General features: G+C 36.4%; 1 protein-coding gene across 1 annotated transcript; it reads right to left on the minus strand.

Moving 5' to 3' along the window:
• Nucleotides 1–6,258: 6,258 nt before the first annotated feature.
• Nucleotides 6,259–7,534, minus strand: LOC122076293 (transcription factor MYB1-like). Its single transcript, XM_042641611.1, has 3 exons — nt 7,402–7,534; nt 7,145–7,274; nt 6,259–6,883 (listed from the first exon to the last, which is right to left on the minus strand). Exons 1-3 carry the CDS (start codon nt 7,532–7,534, stop codon nt 6,259–6,261), a joined length of 888 nt encoding a protein of 295 aa, XP_042497545.1.
• Nucleotides 7,535–15,564: the final 8,030 nt, after the last annotated feature.

Raw genomic sequence — 15,564 nt, forward strand, 5'->3', positions numbered from 1 at the left:
GCATGACATATCAATTACATACCTTCTATATATACCGTTTTCTTCATTTGATTAAGAGTGGAAATTATTTTAAATCTCATAAATTTTATTTTTGTTGAGATTGAATTTTGATTCTCTGACGGTCCATTGGTTGATGTTTTTGTTCTTCTTCTCTTTCTTTGCCTTGTTATATTCTTTTTATGTCCTTTCTTTGTATTTTAATATATTTATTAATTCATAAAAAAAAATTAATCGAGGAGAAAAGAACAATAAAAATCCATTGAAACAAGGAACCAAAAATGGGTGTAAGGAAGGAATTAAGGACCAAAGAAGCTTACAAAAAAGAGAAAAAGAAAGTTACCTAGTCGCGGTGGCCCCTAAGCCCAAACACTACCAAGAGAAATTCACCACCCCACCCTCTGTGAAATAAAATATCTCATTCATATTGATACCCTTGTGTTAGTGCAAGGGTCACGCGACTAGGCAGCGATCTCTTCCTCCAACCTAAAAAAAGTAGCCTTAGCTAAAGAAAAAGAGATGCTTCACATCATCAGGTGGAAAGTTCATAGAAGTGCTCCTAGTAAAGCAGAATGAACAAGATAAAAAAAAAAAAATTAGCAGCCCTCTTTTACGAGTCCAACTTGTCTGCACTGAGCGGTGAGGTGTCGTTAGATGCTCTTTGCACCTCACCACTTATTGTAGACAATTTAGATACCTCTTTTACATAGGTAAAAGGATTTGGGAGGGAATGCTGTAATATGTACCATTAAAAACATTTAATTTTTGGGTAATAGGGAAGATGCCATATGCGAGACCAGAATAAGGTAGCCCTTACCGTGCGGAATTACTCTAAGGTATTATTTAATATTTTGATCTAACCTGTTGGAAAAATGTCCATCAAATCCATAAAAAAGAGCAATAATGGTTTGAGATTTTTTTCATTTTTGTCTATACCATAAAAGAAAAGGGAAAAATAACCTAACATCATCACCAATTTTTTTCTAGATTGATGGAAAATGAATTGATTGATGATAAATTTCATATCAAATATCAATATAACAATTTGTAATCTTTAAGGGCCCTCCTTTCCTTAGCTAGGAAGGTAAGTCACTCGTGATCCATGTGTACAAATATTTGTTATCAATCGATATCATTTAATAGAAAAAAAAAATGGTCAAGTCTATTAAAAATAAAGCTATCATTAGCACCTGCCTACAATGTGAATGAGTATACCTAGCATTGTAGATGTTGTAATATGGGGTTAGACTTTATATTAAATATACTTATCTGATGGTATAGTTACATTAAGAGAGTGTATTCGAATAAATATGATATTCCAAGATGTAGATGAAAGGCTAAGAGGTACCACTTGACACTTTCCTAAAGTCATTATTTCCTTCCTTTGGTGCAAATAAAAATATAAAATATTGGTCTAAATGCATTAGAAAATCGGTTCATATATATAGCACCGAGACATGCACCCTAAGTGTCTTTCAATTATTCAATGTGTGTTGGAGGGACTGATGCACTTGAGAGGATCTCATTCCATTTGTATATATATATATATATATATGCATGCACGATATGTAAACTTCATCTTTCTCCACTTAACACACCAAGTGAGGTAATTGAGGTACGGGCACTCCATTAACTTCAGTTCCCATCTAAAGTGTTATACAGCTAGTTTTTATTGGAGAGAGAGAGAGAGTGTAATGCTTCTTGACACAGGAGATGGAATTTTGATCCTTTTAAAGTGATCACAATGAAAGTACAACTGGAAAGAAAAAGCAAGAACCTCAAACTCGAAGAGGAATGTTCGATTAGATTCAGAGTAGGAGTAATGTACAGATATATGAAAGTGACCAATAAATCCTTGTTTATTTGATTAGCTGAAAACCATTACCGATCAAGATTTACTGCCCTACATAAAAAGATTTGGAAGGAACAAGGGAAGAAAGAAAGTTAGTTGGGTGACCTTGGCCACTTTACGTTTTGAGAGGTGAGTTTTGGACTTGATCACCATCTAGGCCTACGTAGTTAGGGTGAAGAGAGAGAGAGAGAGAGAGAGAGAGAGAGAGAGAGTAATTGCAAGGGGGAACAAGGCAAAGGGCAAAGGACCATTTAGTGATGTGAACATAAACAAAGCTCAGACCAATCAATCTAACTTATTCAGTGGCACAGAATAATGACTGAGTTCTGCTGGCCTTCTCTTCTGTTCCTCTCAAGTAATTAGTATGTTTATTATGTAAAGAGGGGAGAGGTATAAACTCAAGGGACTAGCCTAGTTGGCAAGGGACCTTCGCCGTAGGAAGTATGTGGTTCTGAGTTTGACTCCTCTTACTTTCTTGGGGCCACTAACATGGGGGTGTTTAGTGCTCTTCAGTCTTCACTATTTTCAGTGAAGGTTGAATGATTCTCATTCAACCCCGGTATGACCTGGTCTATGTTGTTGTAGGGTTGGTGTGGGCCCGCAGGACTAGTTAGGCCTGAATACCCATCATTAGCCAAAAAAAAAAGAGGGGAGAGGTGTTGGAGGTATGATGTCTTGTAAGAGAACATTAAGAAATTAAAAATGATATATAAGAGAGACAAAGGTGATATTCCTCCGTCATTGCTTATGACACATGATATGAGAAAACTGTGATTGGAGAGGAGCTGGGCTTTAAGATCATACCAATTAAGAATTTCAATCTTTAGGCTAACAAGATTCATATGAAGAGGTAGGATACAATGGGATTCTACCGTGAAGGGAATTTTTTAAAATTAATTATTTCATTTAATGAGACATACACATCTAGACAATTGTAACAAATACCTCCTAAAGTAGCAATTATTTATGAATTAGTCTCTCAATTTTTCAATATCACATAATAGACTATAAGGCATGTCTTTAGTTACTATTAGACCCCAATCTATTCTAACTACATGTTTAGAGTTTTTGTTATTATGATTGGACCAATAAAACATTTTCAAAATTTGTTTCATATAATTAATATTAATTTAAAATACTTTGCAAACAATTTACAAAAATAAAATATCATCAGATCTAGATTTATGTTCAATCAAGTACATACATTCTCTCTCTTCGACCACCCCTCAAGCTTTAGGTATCTTGAGCTTAATCCCTAACAATCCAACAGCCTTTGGCCTTGAACTCCATGGAATGTGAAAGACCAAGGCTAGGGTCACTTTCCAGTATTCCCCTCGACTCTAGGTCTCCACCCATGGCCAAGAGGGACCTCAATAATTAATATGATTGATTGGCTTTGGTTGTTGTAATCTTTCAACTTTCTAGATTCTCTCTCCAGCCATTTTTTCTATTTCCATGGGCTTTCATGGCCTGCAAGTACAGATAGGATTCAACACTTCTGGTTATTCTGCATTGCATTTATCACTTCATTTAACCAATGAATGATGTGATGAATCAAGCCTGATTATGTCCATTAATTAATCATCATTCATCTTGTAAGCTGTAACCTCTTGTCATACTGATTGGATATGATGCATTAGCACCAGCTGTGCATAACTATATTTAGGCAAACATAGTTTGCTCCCTTTTCTCATTTTAAGATGAATCACGTTCTCTTATATGTGAATCACTAATTAACTTTTTTTCGGTAAACACTAAATTAACTAATTACTGCTCATTTTCTGTGAGAATCGTATTTTTCTAAACTTGGTCCAATTTAATTAATAAAAACCAGTAAATGGGTACCTTGGTGCAATGGGTAGATTGCTTCATTGTGATCTAGTGGTCATGGGTTTGAATCAGAAAACAACTCGTTCGCAAAACGGAATTAAGGGTGTGGACATTATATGACCCTCCCCAAACCCCCCCCCCAATTTTTAGTAAATGGGTACCCATGACATGGTTATGACAGATCAAAATCAAATGCTTGTAACAGTAATATAAATGCAATGGAAGGAAGTCTACTTAATCTTGAATTTCTTTAGTAATTGAACTTAATTCTGATTCTCCCAGTCATTAATTTTTTGTCAGTCAAGTGTAAGAGAGAGAGAGAGTATTTTGTGGTTTCGTGGTGGTGGGTTGTTGTGACTTGTGAGTATTTTCTGGGACAAAATTATGGTTCGAACACTGAACCGGCCGATCCAGTTTTGAGTTGTCTTGTAGCTTTCACTTCTGAAAGATAACCTCGGAATTTACAAAAAGACAGTTCTTACTCCACTGAGGAAGGAATATTCTTTTGTGGATCTGCAGTCTGCACACGTTTGTTGAGAGTGATGGAGCACTAAAAAAAAAAAAAAAAAAATTCGACCACCGATCTAGCAAAGCCGGGCCAGGCCAGGACTGGCCATATATACACCCTTTTAGCTTTTACAATGTTGGGAAAAATCAAAGCCCCATCTTGGGATGCCCAGTATGCATTCCACGATCGAAAAGATCTGAAGGTGTGGGTCCGTGTGTTGAGATGTGTCCTTAAGACTGGAAAAGATCAGAATCGAAGCCCCACTTTGTGGGATGGTCCATCAGTATCTATCAATTAAAGGGTTCATTAATTTCAGGATAAGATGCCATTATGCGAACTCTCATGTATGTGAGGATTAATGGGGGATAGTAAAGGGCCCGGGGAGCTTTATTATTGGTGGAAGAAATTCAATACCCTCAAGTGTGTGGCTTTCCATTACAAACAATTGGAATATATATCATTCTGTTTGAAGGTTGATTACATCTTTTTTGTCTGCCCAATGCTAAACTTGCCCTTCCCTTTCCTTGTACAGTGATCTATCTAGATGGAGTCTTTTCCTTTGATCCTGTGTGTGTGAGTTGGTGACGTTTCTTATTAATTTAGTTTTCCTAGCTTTACCTTTCCTTGAATTCCCTTTGCTCGGCTTGATAGCAAATGTGCCTCTTCCCTTGGATTAAGTGAGTGTGAAAGCCTAGATATGATGCGAGGCATGGCTCTTCCTTTCAAGAAAGCCTTGTGACCGACATAATTGTTGCCACTGTCCAATCTTAGCTAGTCTCTCTCATCTCCAATGTAACATAATATTGTAAAGTAAAAGTTAGATTAAAGATAAAATGAAATCTTCTCAACTAATGCCAATAATAGTTGGCAAGAGATTATCAAAGATAAGTCGTCTAAGGTGATTCTCGGAAATTGGTCTATTATCACATGTGGGGGATCTTTACTTCTTTATTTTCCATGCCTTAGTTTGTAGGACATGTCCTACTTGTTTAGGGGTCCTGATTTTCTCTTTAGGCATCTCTAAGAGGCTATTGAGAGGACTGCCTTTTCTTGTACGTTTATCTTTCTCTTCATCTCTCAAAGATAAGTCGTCCTAATGAGCCTGTCAATGTGGTAAACCAAGTTTTAGCCATGTGGCAGAATGATGTGGAAATTGAGACAATTGGATAGTGTGAGAATAATGTAGAAAGAACTAGATTATCTCGGGCACCCTTTTCAAGGGGTCACTCGAGACTGTCTGTTCCCCCCTCCGTTCTCTTGGGTTGTTGGAATATTTCCTAGCTCTCTCCTTCTCAATGGTGTACTATTATATTTCAATATTCTTTCCCTACTTATCACCCCTCACCTGTTGTTTCTGGTAGTGATGTCTTCAATTTTCCTGACTATTGAAAGGGTGGGGAAAACATGATTCTTTGGAATCGCCACCTAGGTTTTGAGGGCCTAGAATCCTATTGGGGAGCCCAATTTCGGTTTGAGAACAAAGATCGAACTTGGAGAGCTGAATTCCAATTAACGAACCGAGCTCGAATTTGACTTCATATATGGTCTCATTACCAGAGATTTAGGGTTCTGGGTTAGTTGGAATAATACTAGGGTTTTGTCGAAAATTGAATTCTTGTTGAGAAAGAAAACTCCGTTCTCACCCGTGATTCATCATCTTCAAAGGGGACAAAAGTAAGTATCTACATGCAACCCAAGATCAATTAGACCATATGCCCTTGAGGTAGCATGGAGCTAGCTCGGAAGTATTACTTAGGCTTAGTGCCTCATATCTGTGTGTGTGTGTGTGTATATATAAGGTTGGAACACTTCAAACACCACTTCTAAGCCTTGACAGAAATGGAATGATATATAGGTCCCATCATATTATTACCAAAATGCTACACTATTGTAGTAGTACAAAGCCTTAATTTTGTGGAGCGCATCTTATTAAAACATGGAAAAAAGGACCCATGTGTTATGATTGGGATAGAGTTCTCTTGAGCAAACAGGATACACTTTAAGGGTACGATGGAATCGCCTTCCTTACAGTACTGCACTCTTCATTTATTGACTTTTTTGGGTGAATGATCTATTGACTTCCAATCCATTCTTCTTCCGAATCCAGAAAAGAACACAGCTTCTTGAGCTCCAATGCTTCAGGTGGTCCAAAAATTGCTCCATTTGGTGAGTTTTCCAGCATTTCATGAGCAGAGAAGGGATAATCAGAGCCGGAAGACGAATTATACCCACATTCATGATCAGCAGATTGAATCCCATCACAACCAACTTGCAAGAAATCTGAGTTTAGAAGATCAGAGATGAAACAGTCGTCATTAATGGCAAAATCTATCATAAAATTTGAAGTGTCATCATCCATGACTAGTCTTGGGACCGAAGGTGGTTGTAAGTTCTTGGCATCTGAAGCTAGGTTATCAAGATCATGGGTGTTCGTCATCTGAATTCCTTGTTGCTGTGGAAGAATAACCTTAGTACACCTTACAGCTTTGGTTCTAATGACTTGGGGAGTACTTTTTGGTGCCTTAGCTTGGGGAAGCTGATACAATGAGGGATTAGCTTGTGGGTTCTTATCTTTAGTTTTGTTGAGTTGATTTTGTGCTGTCTTGCCTTGCAGCTTCTTGCTTAGATTGGTGTTCCAATAGTTCTTTACCTCATTATCTGTTCGTCCCGGAAGTCTTCCTGCTATCAGAGACCATCTGCAAAAACCATAGAAGAAATTTAGGAAACCCTAGAATTATTATTTTTTTCTTACAAAGGAAACCCTAGGATTAATTAATCAGCTTTTTTTGGGTGGATGTAATAAGCTATGATCTCACTTTTCTTTTCTTTTCTTTTCTTTTCTTTTCCCTCTGGTTTGGTTTCAGCCCATTTGCATTTCTCACGAAAGCTAGCTTTCCATATTTCCATTTACGGAAATGGGGACCAAAAAAGGAGAGGAAGAGAGAGGTGTAAGTCACCTGTTACCGAGTAGCTTATGAAGTCTGATGATGAGCTCTTCTTCTTCTTTGGAAATGTTGCCTCTCTTGATGTCCGGCCTTAGGTAGTTCAACCATCGTAGCCTGCAACTCTTCCCACATCGGTTCAAACCTACAAAACCATGACAAGCTTCATATATATATATATATATATATATATTGGTATATATATGTAGTAATGAACACCAAAGAAGTGCAACAAAAAAGAACAGAACAGGAAGAAAAGAAAGAAATTAAACCAGCTTTTTGAGGGAGATCTCTCCATTTCCCTTCTCCATGAGCGTTAATGTATTGAGTAAGTATCCGATCCTCGCTAGCTGACCAAGCTCCTCTGTTGAGTCCCTCTTTGGAACAACACGGAGTCCTACCCATTTAGTCTTTCTTCTCTACTACTAATGTAACTATATCTGTTATCGATCTTTACTACTCGGTTCCATATATAAAGGGAGAGAGCCCCTCCGCTTCAAAGGGTTGTGTAGTTTTGGATTTGGGTTCTCAGTTACGACAGGCAGCTTATTGAGGGGCCCACGTAAAAGATTCATAGGCTAGATGTGATTATTTGATGGGGAAAATGAACGGTCCCTATTTGCCCAATCCATCACCCAAACACGGAGGTTGGTGAAATGATGCTTTTATCCCTGTGAAACTTAAAAAACCCAACCCCCTGGATGCCTATGTATGCCCCTTATTGGCTTCCACATTGGCGCAAGTGTCATGCAATCAAGAAGCATTCTTTTCCCTTTATTTGATTGTCAATTTTCAATTATTATTATTATTATTATTATTATTATTATTATTATTATTATTATTTTATAAAACGTAATTATTCGTTAGAACGTGAAGAATGCACAATTGTTGGGCCAATTGGCTGTTCCAACCATTGAGTGGAATTAGACCATCATTGTGTTTGGTATGGTTTCTTGGAATTCATTATTGACTTAAAATGCATTCCAAGAATACATGTCAAACACAAATTAAGTGTTATATAATCTAAAGGGAGGTGAATTGGTTATGACTAGTGGATTTTACCTCTTTTCGATTGTTTTATTGAACACAAGTGAATTCTACTATGATGCATAATGACTAGTAGATAAAATTCACAATTTTTGCTCAAGGTCCGCAATGAATATATTAAGAAAGAACGAAAGAAATCAAGGTCATAGCCATACAAGGAAAAGAGAACAAAGAATAAAAAAATTCATCAGCTCCTTAATCCACCTTTGGCATTACCATTAGCAGAAAATGGTGCCAAGACTGATAACAAAATCACATCCAAGAGGACCAGAGGAATTACAAGAATCGAAATCTTGGTTTCGAAGTATATAAAATTCAAAATTTAAGCATCACACAATTGAGACAATAAATTTATAGTGATTCAGCTCCTTGAGTCTAGTCCACTCCACTCAAGATCACATAAAGGTTCCCAAGTATTCAATATAATGCATGGAAAAAATTACCTTTACAAAAATAATTTCAAGGATAAATGAATGTTTTACCAACTCTTTAAAGGATGATAGAGTCCTTACAAGAAGTCTAATTATGGTCTACACTAAATGCACAATGAAAATGCTCAACCTAGAGCAATTTCTAAAAATATGATGAATGAATAATTCATAATTGTTACCCATCAAGGAGTGAGAGAGTGCAATTGATGTAGATGATGTGCACTTGTATCTCTTTGTGTGCTTCACTTGTTGACAGTGAGTAGGAGATGCTTGATAAGGAAGCCAATGGGTGAGATAACTTTGAGAGCTTGAAAGGAAATGCTAGATCTCACAAGAACTTGCAATAAATGATTTTTAATGCTCCCAATTGGGAATTGGTTGAACTAGTTCAAGTGAGTAAATGGGTGAATAATGTTCAATTAAATAGAGCCCTTAGAACCCCAAAACTTTTTTTCGGAAAGATCCTCTAATTGATCTATTTTTGTTAGAAACATTGTTAGCAAAAATAGGAACGGCAAAAAAAAGGGAAACGGATGGTACGGGTTTTAAACAATAAAAATTTTTGAATGATGCGGTCAAATAAACGGTCAAAAAAACAAAGAACGGTAAAAATCGAAAAACAGACGATACACATTTTAAACGTGTAGATTTCAAACAAACGGGACTAAAAAAATGGTAGTATACTCATATAAATTAAGGAATTATTATATGAATAGCTGCATCTAGTGTTCAAAACAACTATAATATCTAACATTAATGCCTATACATCCCATGTCTCATTATAAGTTTTAAGACATATCATTGAATATCATCCAACACCAATTCTAAATTCATACACCACACATACCCAAAATCTTATTGAGCAATGTGACTATGTTATGGTATTGTTCATTGTTGTCAATATAGTCAATACACTCTCGAAGTGATATATGTTCAGTTAGAGTTAGGAGTCATCACTTTAGAAATATTTTTCAGTTAATACGTCAGTTTATAACTCAATTTCGGGGTCCGTGAATTGAATTTGAGTTAAAGGTAATATCATGAGAAATATAGTCCATTGTGTTAGCTTCAAGTCGGCTAAAGAATCAAGTTGATCAGAATGCTTGAAGTTTGCTATTTTTTTAAGTATCTTTGGGAAGCATACGGTAAAACGTGTTTTAAACGCTAAAAAACAGAAATGTGTGTAAAATGGAGTTTAAAATGCGTTTTTGCTAACAGTGGAACTTAGAAATGGAGTGCCGATTCATAATCCAGCAAGCCGGTTGGAAAAAAGTAGCCGTTGAGAGCAGATCGCCCAATTCGAACCCTGAATTGTCAATCCGGATGGCATCCGGAGAGGAGTGTGGATCAAGTTCTCGTACGAGAACCATTCTCATACGGACTAATCCACACAGATGGAATCCACCACAGAGTTGGTTGTTGGGTAGATTCCAACTGTGCGGATCAGCCCCATATGAGAATGATTCTCATACAAGGACTTGATCCGTTCTCTCCGGGGAGCTGGTTTTGAGAACACAAATTAGGTTACTTCAAGACTTCCAGATTCATTACCGACAAGATGGTTCCTAATCCGATGAGCCGGTTCAGCAATTTTGAAATCCAATTGACTGTTTTAAGGCCAATTTGTTTCGGACTTTCGCCTAAGGCCTCCTATCATATTTTGATCATTTTAGGGTTATTTTGTACATCAGATAAGGTCCATCTAGGCATGCATTGGTTTATATTCTATTTTGTCCTACTTTATTTAAAACTTTTGATTCCAAGATTTATCTACATGCAATTATATCCTCTTAAGAACTTTTAATTCCAAGGTTGATCTCCATGTAATCAGTCTTTTGGATGCTTCACTTCTTATTTGGAAGTTGAATCAAATTTCTTTGCTGAGTTCTCAACTTTCTTCTAAGAGTTGGAGTTGGTGAAGAGTAAGGATTTCTCCCATCTTTGGATTGAAGGTGACTCAAGTGCATGGTGGTTAATATGATCAATAATACCGTGTTGTGGAAGTTTCATTAGAAACGGGCATACTACGAACCATTTCTTGACTTGATCTATTGAAAAATCTCCCACTATTATAGGGAGGTTAATTCCCTTATCCGTGATGAAGTTATCAATGTTCATAGTCTAACTGATCTATTGTGTCACGCCATATGCCTTATCTGTTGGGTTTTAGTGGGAAATACTCTAGCAAAAACGGGTGCCCAAGAACTATCTACGTTATATTGGGAACATAGTAGCAATTATATTGGGAACATAGTAGCAATTATGTTGACGATGATTTAAATTGAGATTATTAGGGGAGGCCGCGGTATCATTTTGAAGTTTGGTTACCCTTTTGTATTTTTGGGCTTCTTGGGAAGCTATGTAGCTCTTTTTTATAATCTTAAGGATTCTGCTGATGACAATGTTGAAGGTGGTGGCTTGAGATAATTGTGTCATATTTTGATCTACTGATGGCAATGTTGTAGATGGATTATTAAGATTATCTGTATTTTCCCGCCATCTAGGTATACATCCCTATTATTATAATGGAAAGAGGAATGCCACCTAGTCGCATGGCTCTTGCACCAATGCTGGAATCAATGAGGAAGCACGCAAGAGCATCAACAAGGGGTATTTTAAATTTCATTGGAACGGACTTATCGTTTTACCCTCTCAATATCTGAATGTAGAGACTACACAATCAGGTAGCATTCTTTTTCCTTATTATAATATAATCCTCTTTTAATCTTTTTAGAAATTATAAATATCTCACAAAAATATCTCTCTCTCTCTCTCTCTCTCTCTCTCTCTCTCTCTCTCTCTCTCTCTCCATGCATCTTGGACAATCTCCTTTGTCTAAGATGCCAATATGGAGCATATATGATGATATGAAGTTAAAAATCTCATATGGGGACCTCTTGATTCCTATGGCTTGGGAAATGTGTAAAAACAAAATTATTTGGAGTTATTACTATCACAGAAAATTAACTGGGACATTTTCTCTCATGGTGAATAATAATAGTCCATGTCGGTCCAAAATGTGGGTAAATTAATTGGGACATTTTCTCTCAGGGTGAATGATTCGAGTGCAAATCCGTCCAAAATTAGCGCAATATTTTGATTTTGATGATCACACGGGTCCCGCATTTTGGGCCCGTGGAGCGGAGTAAAGTAAAGAGGACAACAAAATGGAATTTCTGGAAAGAAGCAGACTTTTTTTTTTTTTTTTTTTTTTATCAAATTCTTGAACGAAGCATACGTGAATGATTGATCATCTCTATTGCCAATGGTTGTCACCAAAAAAAATCTCCATTTCCAATGGTGGGAGCCAGGGTGGCTGAGCATGCACCAATAAAATGCTCAGGTGGAACCAGCTTCATGGTTTAGATTCATGCCAATTATGGTGGTTAATACTAAGCTTGCACTGGTTGGATCAATTGGATCTAATCGTTTAATGATCTGTCTGGTCTGTCTTGATTATTAAATGTGTCGGGCTTAAGCGGGGACCCGTTTATAATCAAGTAGTACATGATGCAAAGAATAAATCCGATGGGCCTCTCGACCAGCTTAGCCTGTTTACAAGCACAACTCGGACCAACAGTTAGCCCAATTGTTTACATGAATATTTTGATTTTTTTTTTTTATAGAAAAGGGTATATATTATTATTATTATTATTTCTTTTTATGAATTATTGAATATAATTAAGTGTAATATCTTTTCAAAACTATGGATGATTTAATAAAATAGATTAAGGTATCTTAAATCTAAGAAAAGTAAAGTCCGTTTAACGTTTTATAGTTAATTACCTCATTTAAGGCCTGATTATAACCTGATTACCTCGATTAGGAGAAGCCTAATTAAAGATCAAAACCCGATCGAACTCGACATGAGAGCAACTCATCCTTAAATAGGTAGGTCGTAGTCCGAGGACATAGATCTACAGGCCCGACCAATTGACACCCCTAATGCCAACACACATTTGTAGTTGTTGAATGAAAACACACATGGATTCTAGAATTATCAGGATGATGTCTTCTATGTAGCGTAAATGGAACTAGTTGTATTATACATTACTTTCCATGAACTGTCTGTGGCAGCGATCTCATTAGACAAAGTTTCATCCTCCAAGACCAAGGATAGCAATAGAGATCCTTAGATATACTCTCTCAATTGAGAGAGAGAGAGAGAGAGAGGCAATTAGGTAAAAAATTATACTTAATGTGGCCTGACCTCTACTAACAATAGCCATCAAAATTAAGATAAAATTGACCATCCTTTGCAAATGGTTAACCAAGCTTCCCACACTTTCTGGCATTAGACTATATGTAGATTTGTGTATACCCCATGTGATAGGGTCATAAGAAAAAAGCTTAAAGCAGAACAAACTCTTTAGATGTTGGAGTCAGAAAATGGAGTCCAAATTGTCTGCAATGAGTGGTGAGGTGCAGTGAGCATCCAACGGCTGGGAGGGCTTGGTTATGCACCCCAGCCGTTGGGTGCTCATTGTACCTCATCGCCTCATTGTAGACGATTTTAACATCGGAAAAGGAGTCATGGTGTCCACATTGACACTCCCTTCAGACAACATGTGAACCCTTACTATGCACACCTAGGCCTTGGCCTGGCAGTTTGCAATGCTCGATAGAGTACCTACCTAAGGATTGGTCACTTGATCAAATCCTTTTAAGTGCATCGTTGTTTGGTTTGCATCAATTTTTTTGCTTTCCAATAAGTGTGGTCTTGGGCCTCTATTGACTCTGCTGTGGATCTATACTTGGCCCCTATGTGGGTCTACTACATAATGGCCAATAGGCCCTTGAATTATAAAAATAAAAAAATAAATAATAATAAAAAAAAACCTCTGATATGGATGTCATACATTAATTCAATCTGGTTCAATAGGCCCAAATCGATTTTTTCCATCTACTCGTCCAAATTGAAGTCGAATGATTAAGGTGTGATTCAATTTTGATCCAATCTAGTTCGGATTCAGGTTTTTGTCAGATTAGTTCAAAGGGCTCTTATTAGTCAAATAGCAGGTTGGTACATGTTCAGTATTGGTTTATAATAATAATAATAGGGTGAAGGTTTCGTAAAAAGTTGTGTGGTTTTTTAACGAGCGTAGGGACCAATGGGAGTGCAAGTGGAAGCATTAACAATGATGGAATTTTTACCTTTAATTTTGGGTAGGGCAGTCATTATGCCCTCCCATGTGTAGGGACTACACTGCCTTTTATGGTTTTTTTCCTAAAAAATTTATAGTTTTTTTCACTTTTTTTATTGTTTTGATTGGTTCGATTGATTTAATTTTTATAAGGTTTTAAACTGCCCAATATGGGTTTGGGTTTGGACCGTTTGGTTCAGTCCGAGTATTTTTCAATTGATTCTAGTCATTCCAACTATTTTGGGTCGAATTTTGATACTCCAATCCTCTACTAAATGAATCTATCTCATGCGTCTTGTTAGGCCCATACCCTAAGGGTGCCAATTCAATATCAATATTGACTCTTGGCTTGTTGTACTGTAAATACCAAAACTATACCAATTAAATATCAATACCGTACCAAATTGACAGTCCATCTCATGCTCTCTCACTAGTACAAGAATCTCTGCCAAGGTGTGGGACCGACTAAATGGCAAGTTCCTAAAACCGTATGAACATTACAAAACTTGCCACGTCAACTCATTTTCAGTGCTAGATGAGACATCCTTACACTAATAAGGGTGTTAAACGGTTTTTAAAACCAAAGCCAAAGCATTTATTATTGATTTGATGATTTTGATAAAATCGATTTGATTCAATTTCGATAAACGATTTATATTTAACACCCTAAGCACACAATTCCAGATTATGATTCCAAAAATTGAATTTGATTGGTTAAGATCGCTCAATTCAAATCATGGTATTAGTCGAGACTAATTCTCAATACCAATCTGATATTTACTGATCCATTAGTAAGATAATAAAGGTATAATGGTCTAAACACCTTTTTTTCTTTTTTTATTTTAAGATAAATTCAGTCAGATTCATATCGATTGAAATCGATCCTAAGTTTTAGAACCTTATTTCAGAACCCCAAATGGCAGATAAGGGAGCAAACTCTCTCCGAATCGGATCCTTGAATCTGACCCGAGTCATAAAAATGGACCCACGTGAAGGATTTTAGTACACGTGTTTTATGTTTTTTAAATGATAGAGACGTAATCAAGCGAAAGAGAAAGAGAGGAATATACCAAAATCAATCAATCAAGTCAATAATTTTTCTCTTGTTTCATAAAAAAGAATATTTCAAATTGGGAATATTTTGAAAATCCCAAAATCATCAATCATATCATTTTTTTGTTTTCCGTGGGGAATAAAGTTCGATGCCCAACATGACCAAATCTCAAACAAATATTCCATCCGTTCTGCTTTTCCAACTAATTACCTCCGAAGTAATACAACCATGAATCAATTTATTACAAAAATATAAATAAATAAATAAAATAAAAAACTAAGGCCACTTTGTATGACTTGGGGACATGACCCGAAGCCGCAATGGCACTAACCTCAAGGAGAGGCAGTATAAGACAAACCACCAATCACTAATACAGACAAACTAAACCCTCTTGGCATTGTTTCTCTAATCCACAAAGGGTGAAAACCCCAACAAGGAAGAATTTAATTTATAGGGTATTTCAGCCCTTAGGACTTGTCTTCAATGTCCCATTTGTTATCACTAAGAATTGAAGGTAAATTTTTATGTTTTCTTGATGAAGACAATTGAATATATTTTAGGTTTAGTTTGATTGTCAAGAAATGAAAATTTTCATCATAATGTGATGATTGATTAATGCATCTCTCTCTTTTGTTTATAAGTTGAGAAATTTTCCTTGATCCACTTTGTTTTCGTAAGGATGTTCACACTAGACCTTCTAGAATGAGAATACATAATCAATAATATCCCTCATTTTTTTTCTATTAAATGAACTCAAAA

This window comes from Macadamia integrifolia, chromosome 4, assembly GCF_013358625.1.
Source record: "Macadamia integrifolia cultivar HAES 741 chromosome 4, SCU_Mint_v3, whole genome shotgun sequence".
In the NCBI taxonomy this organism is placed as follows: domain Eukaryota; kingdom Viridiplantae; phylum Streptophyta; class Magnoliopsida; order Proteales; family Proteaceae; genus Macadamia; species Macadamia integrifolia.

Coding starts and splice junctions, on each gene's coding strand:
- LOC122076293 (XM_042641611.1), bottom strand. CDS start 7,534: ATGGGTAGGACTCCGTGTTGTTCCAAAGAGGGACTCAACAGAGGAGCT. Junction 7,275..7,401: donor AGATCTCCCTCAAAAAGCTG/GTTTAATTTCTT, acceptor ATGGTTTTGTAG/GTTTGAACCGATGTGGGAAG. Junction 6,884..7,144: donor CATAAGCTACTCGGTAACAG/GTGACTTACACC, acceptor TGGTTTTTGCAG/ATGGTCTCTGATAGCAGGAA.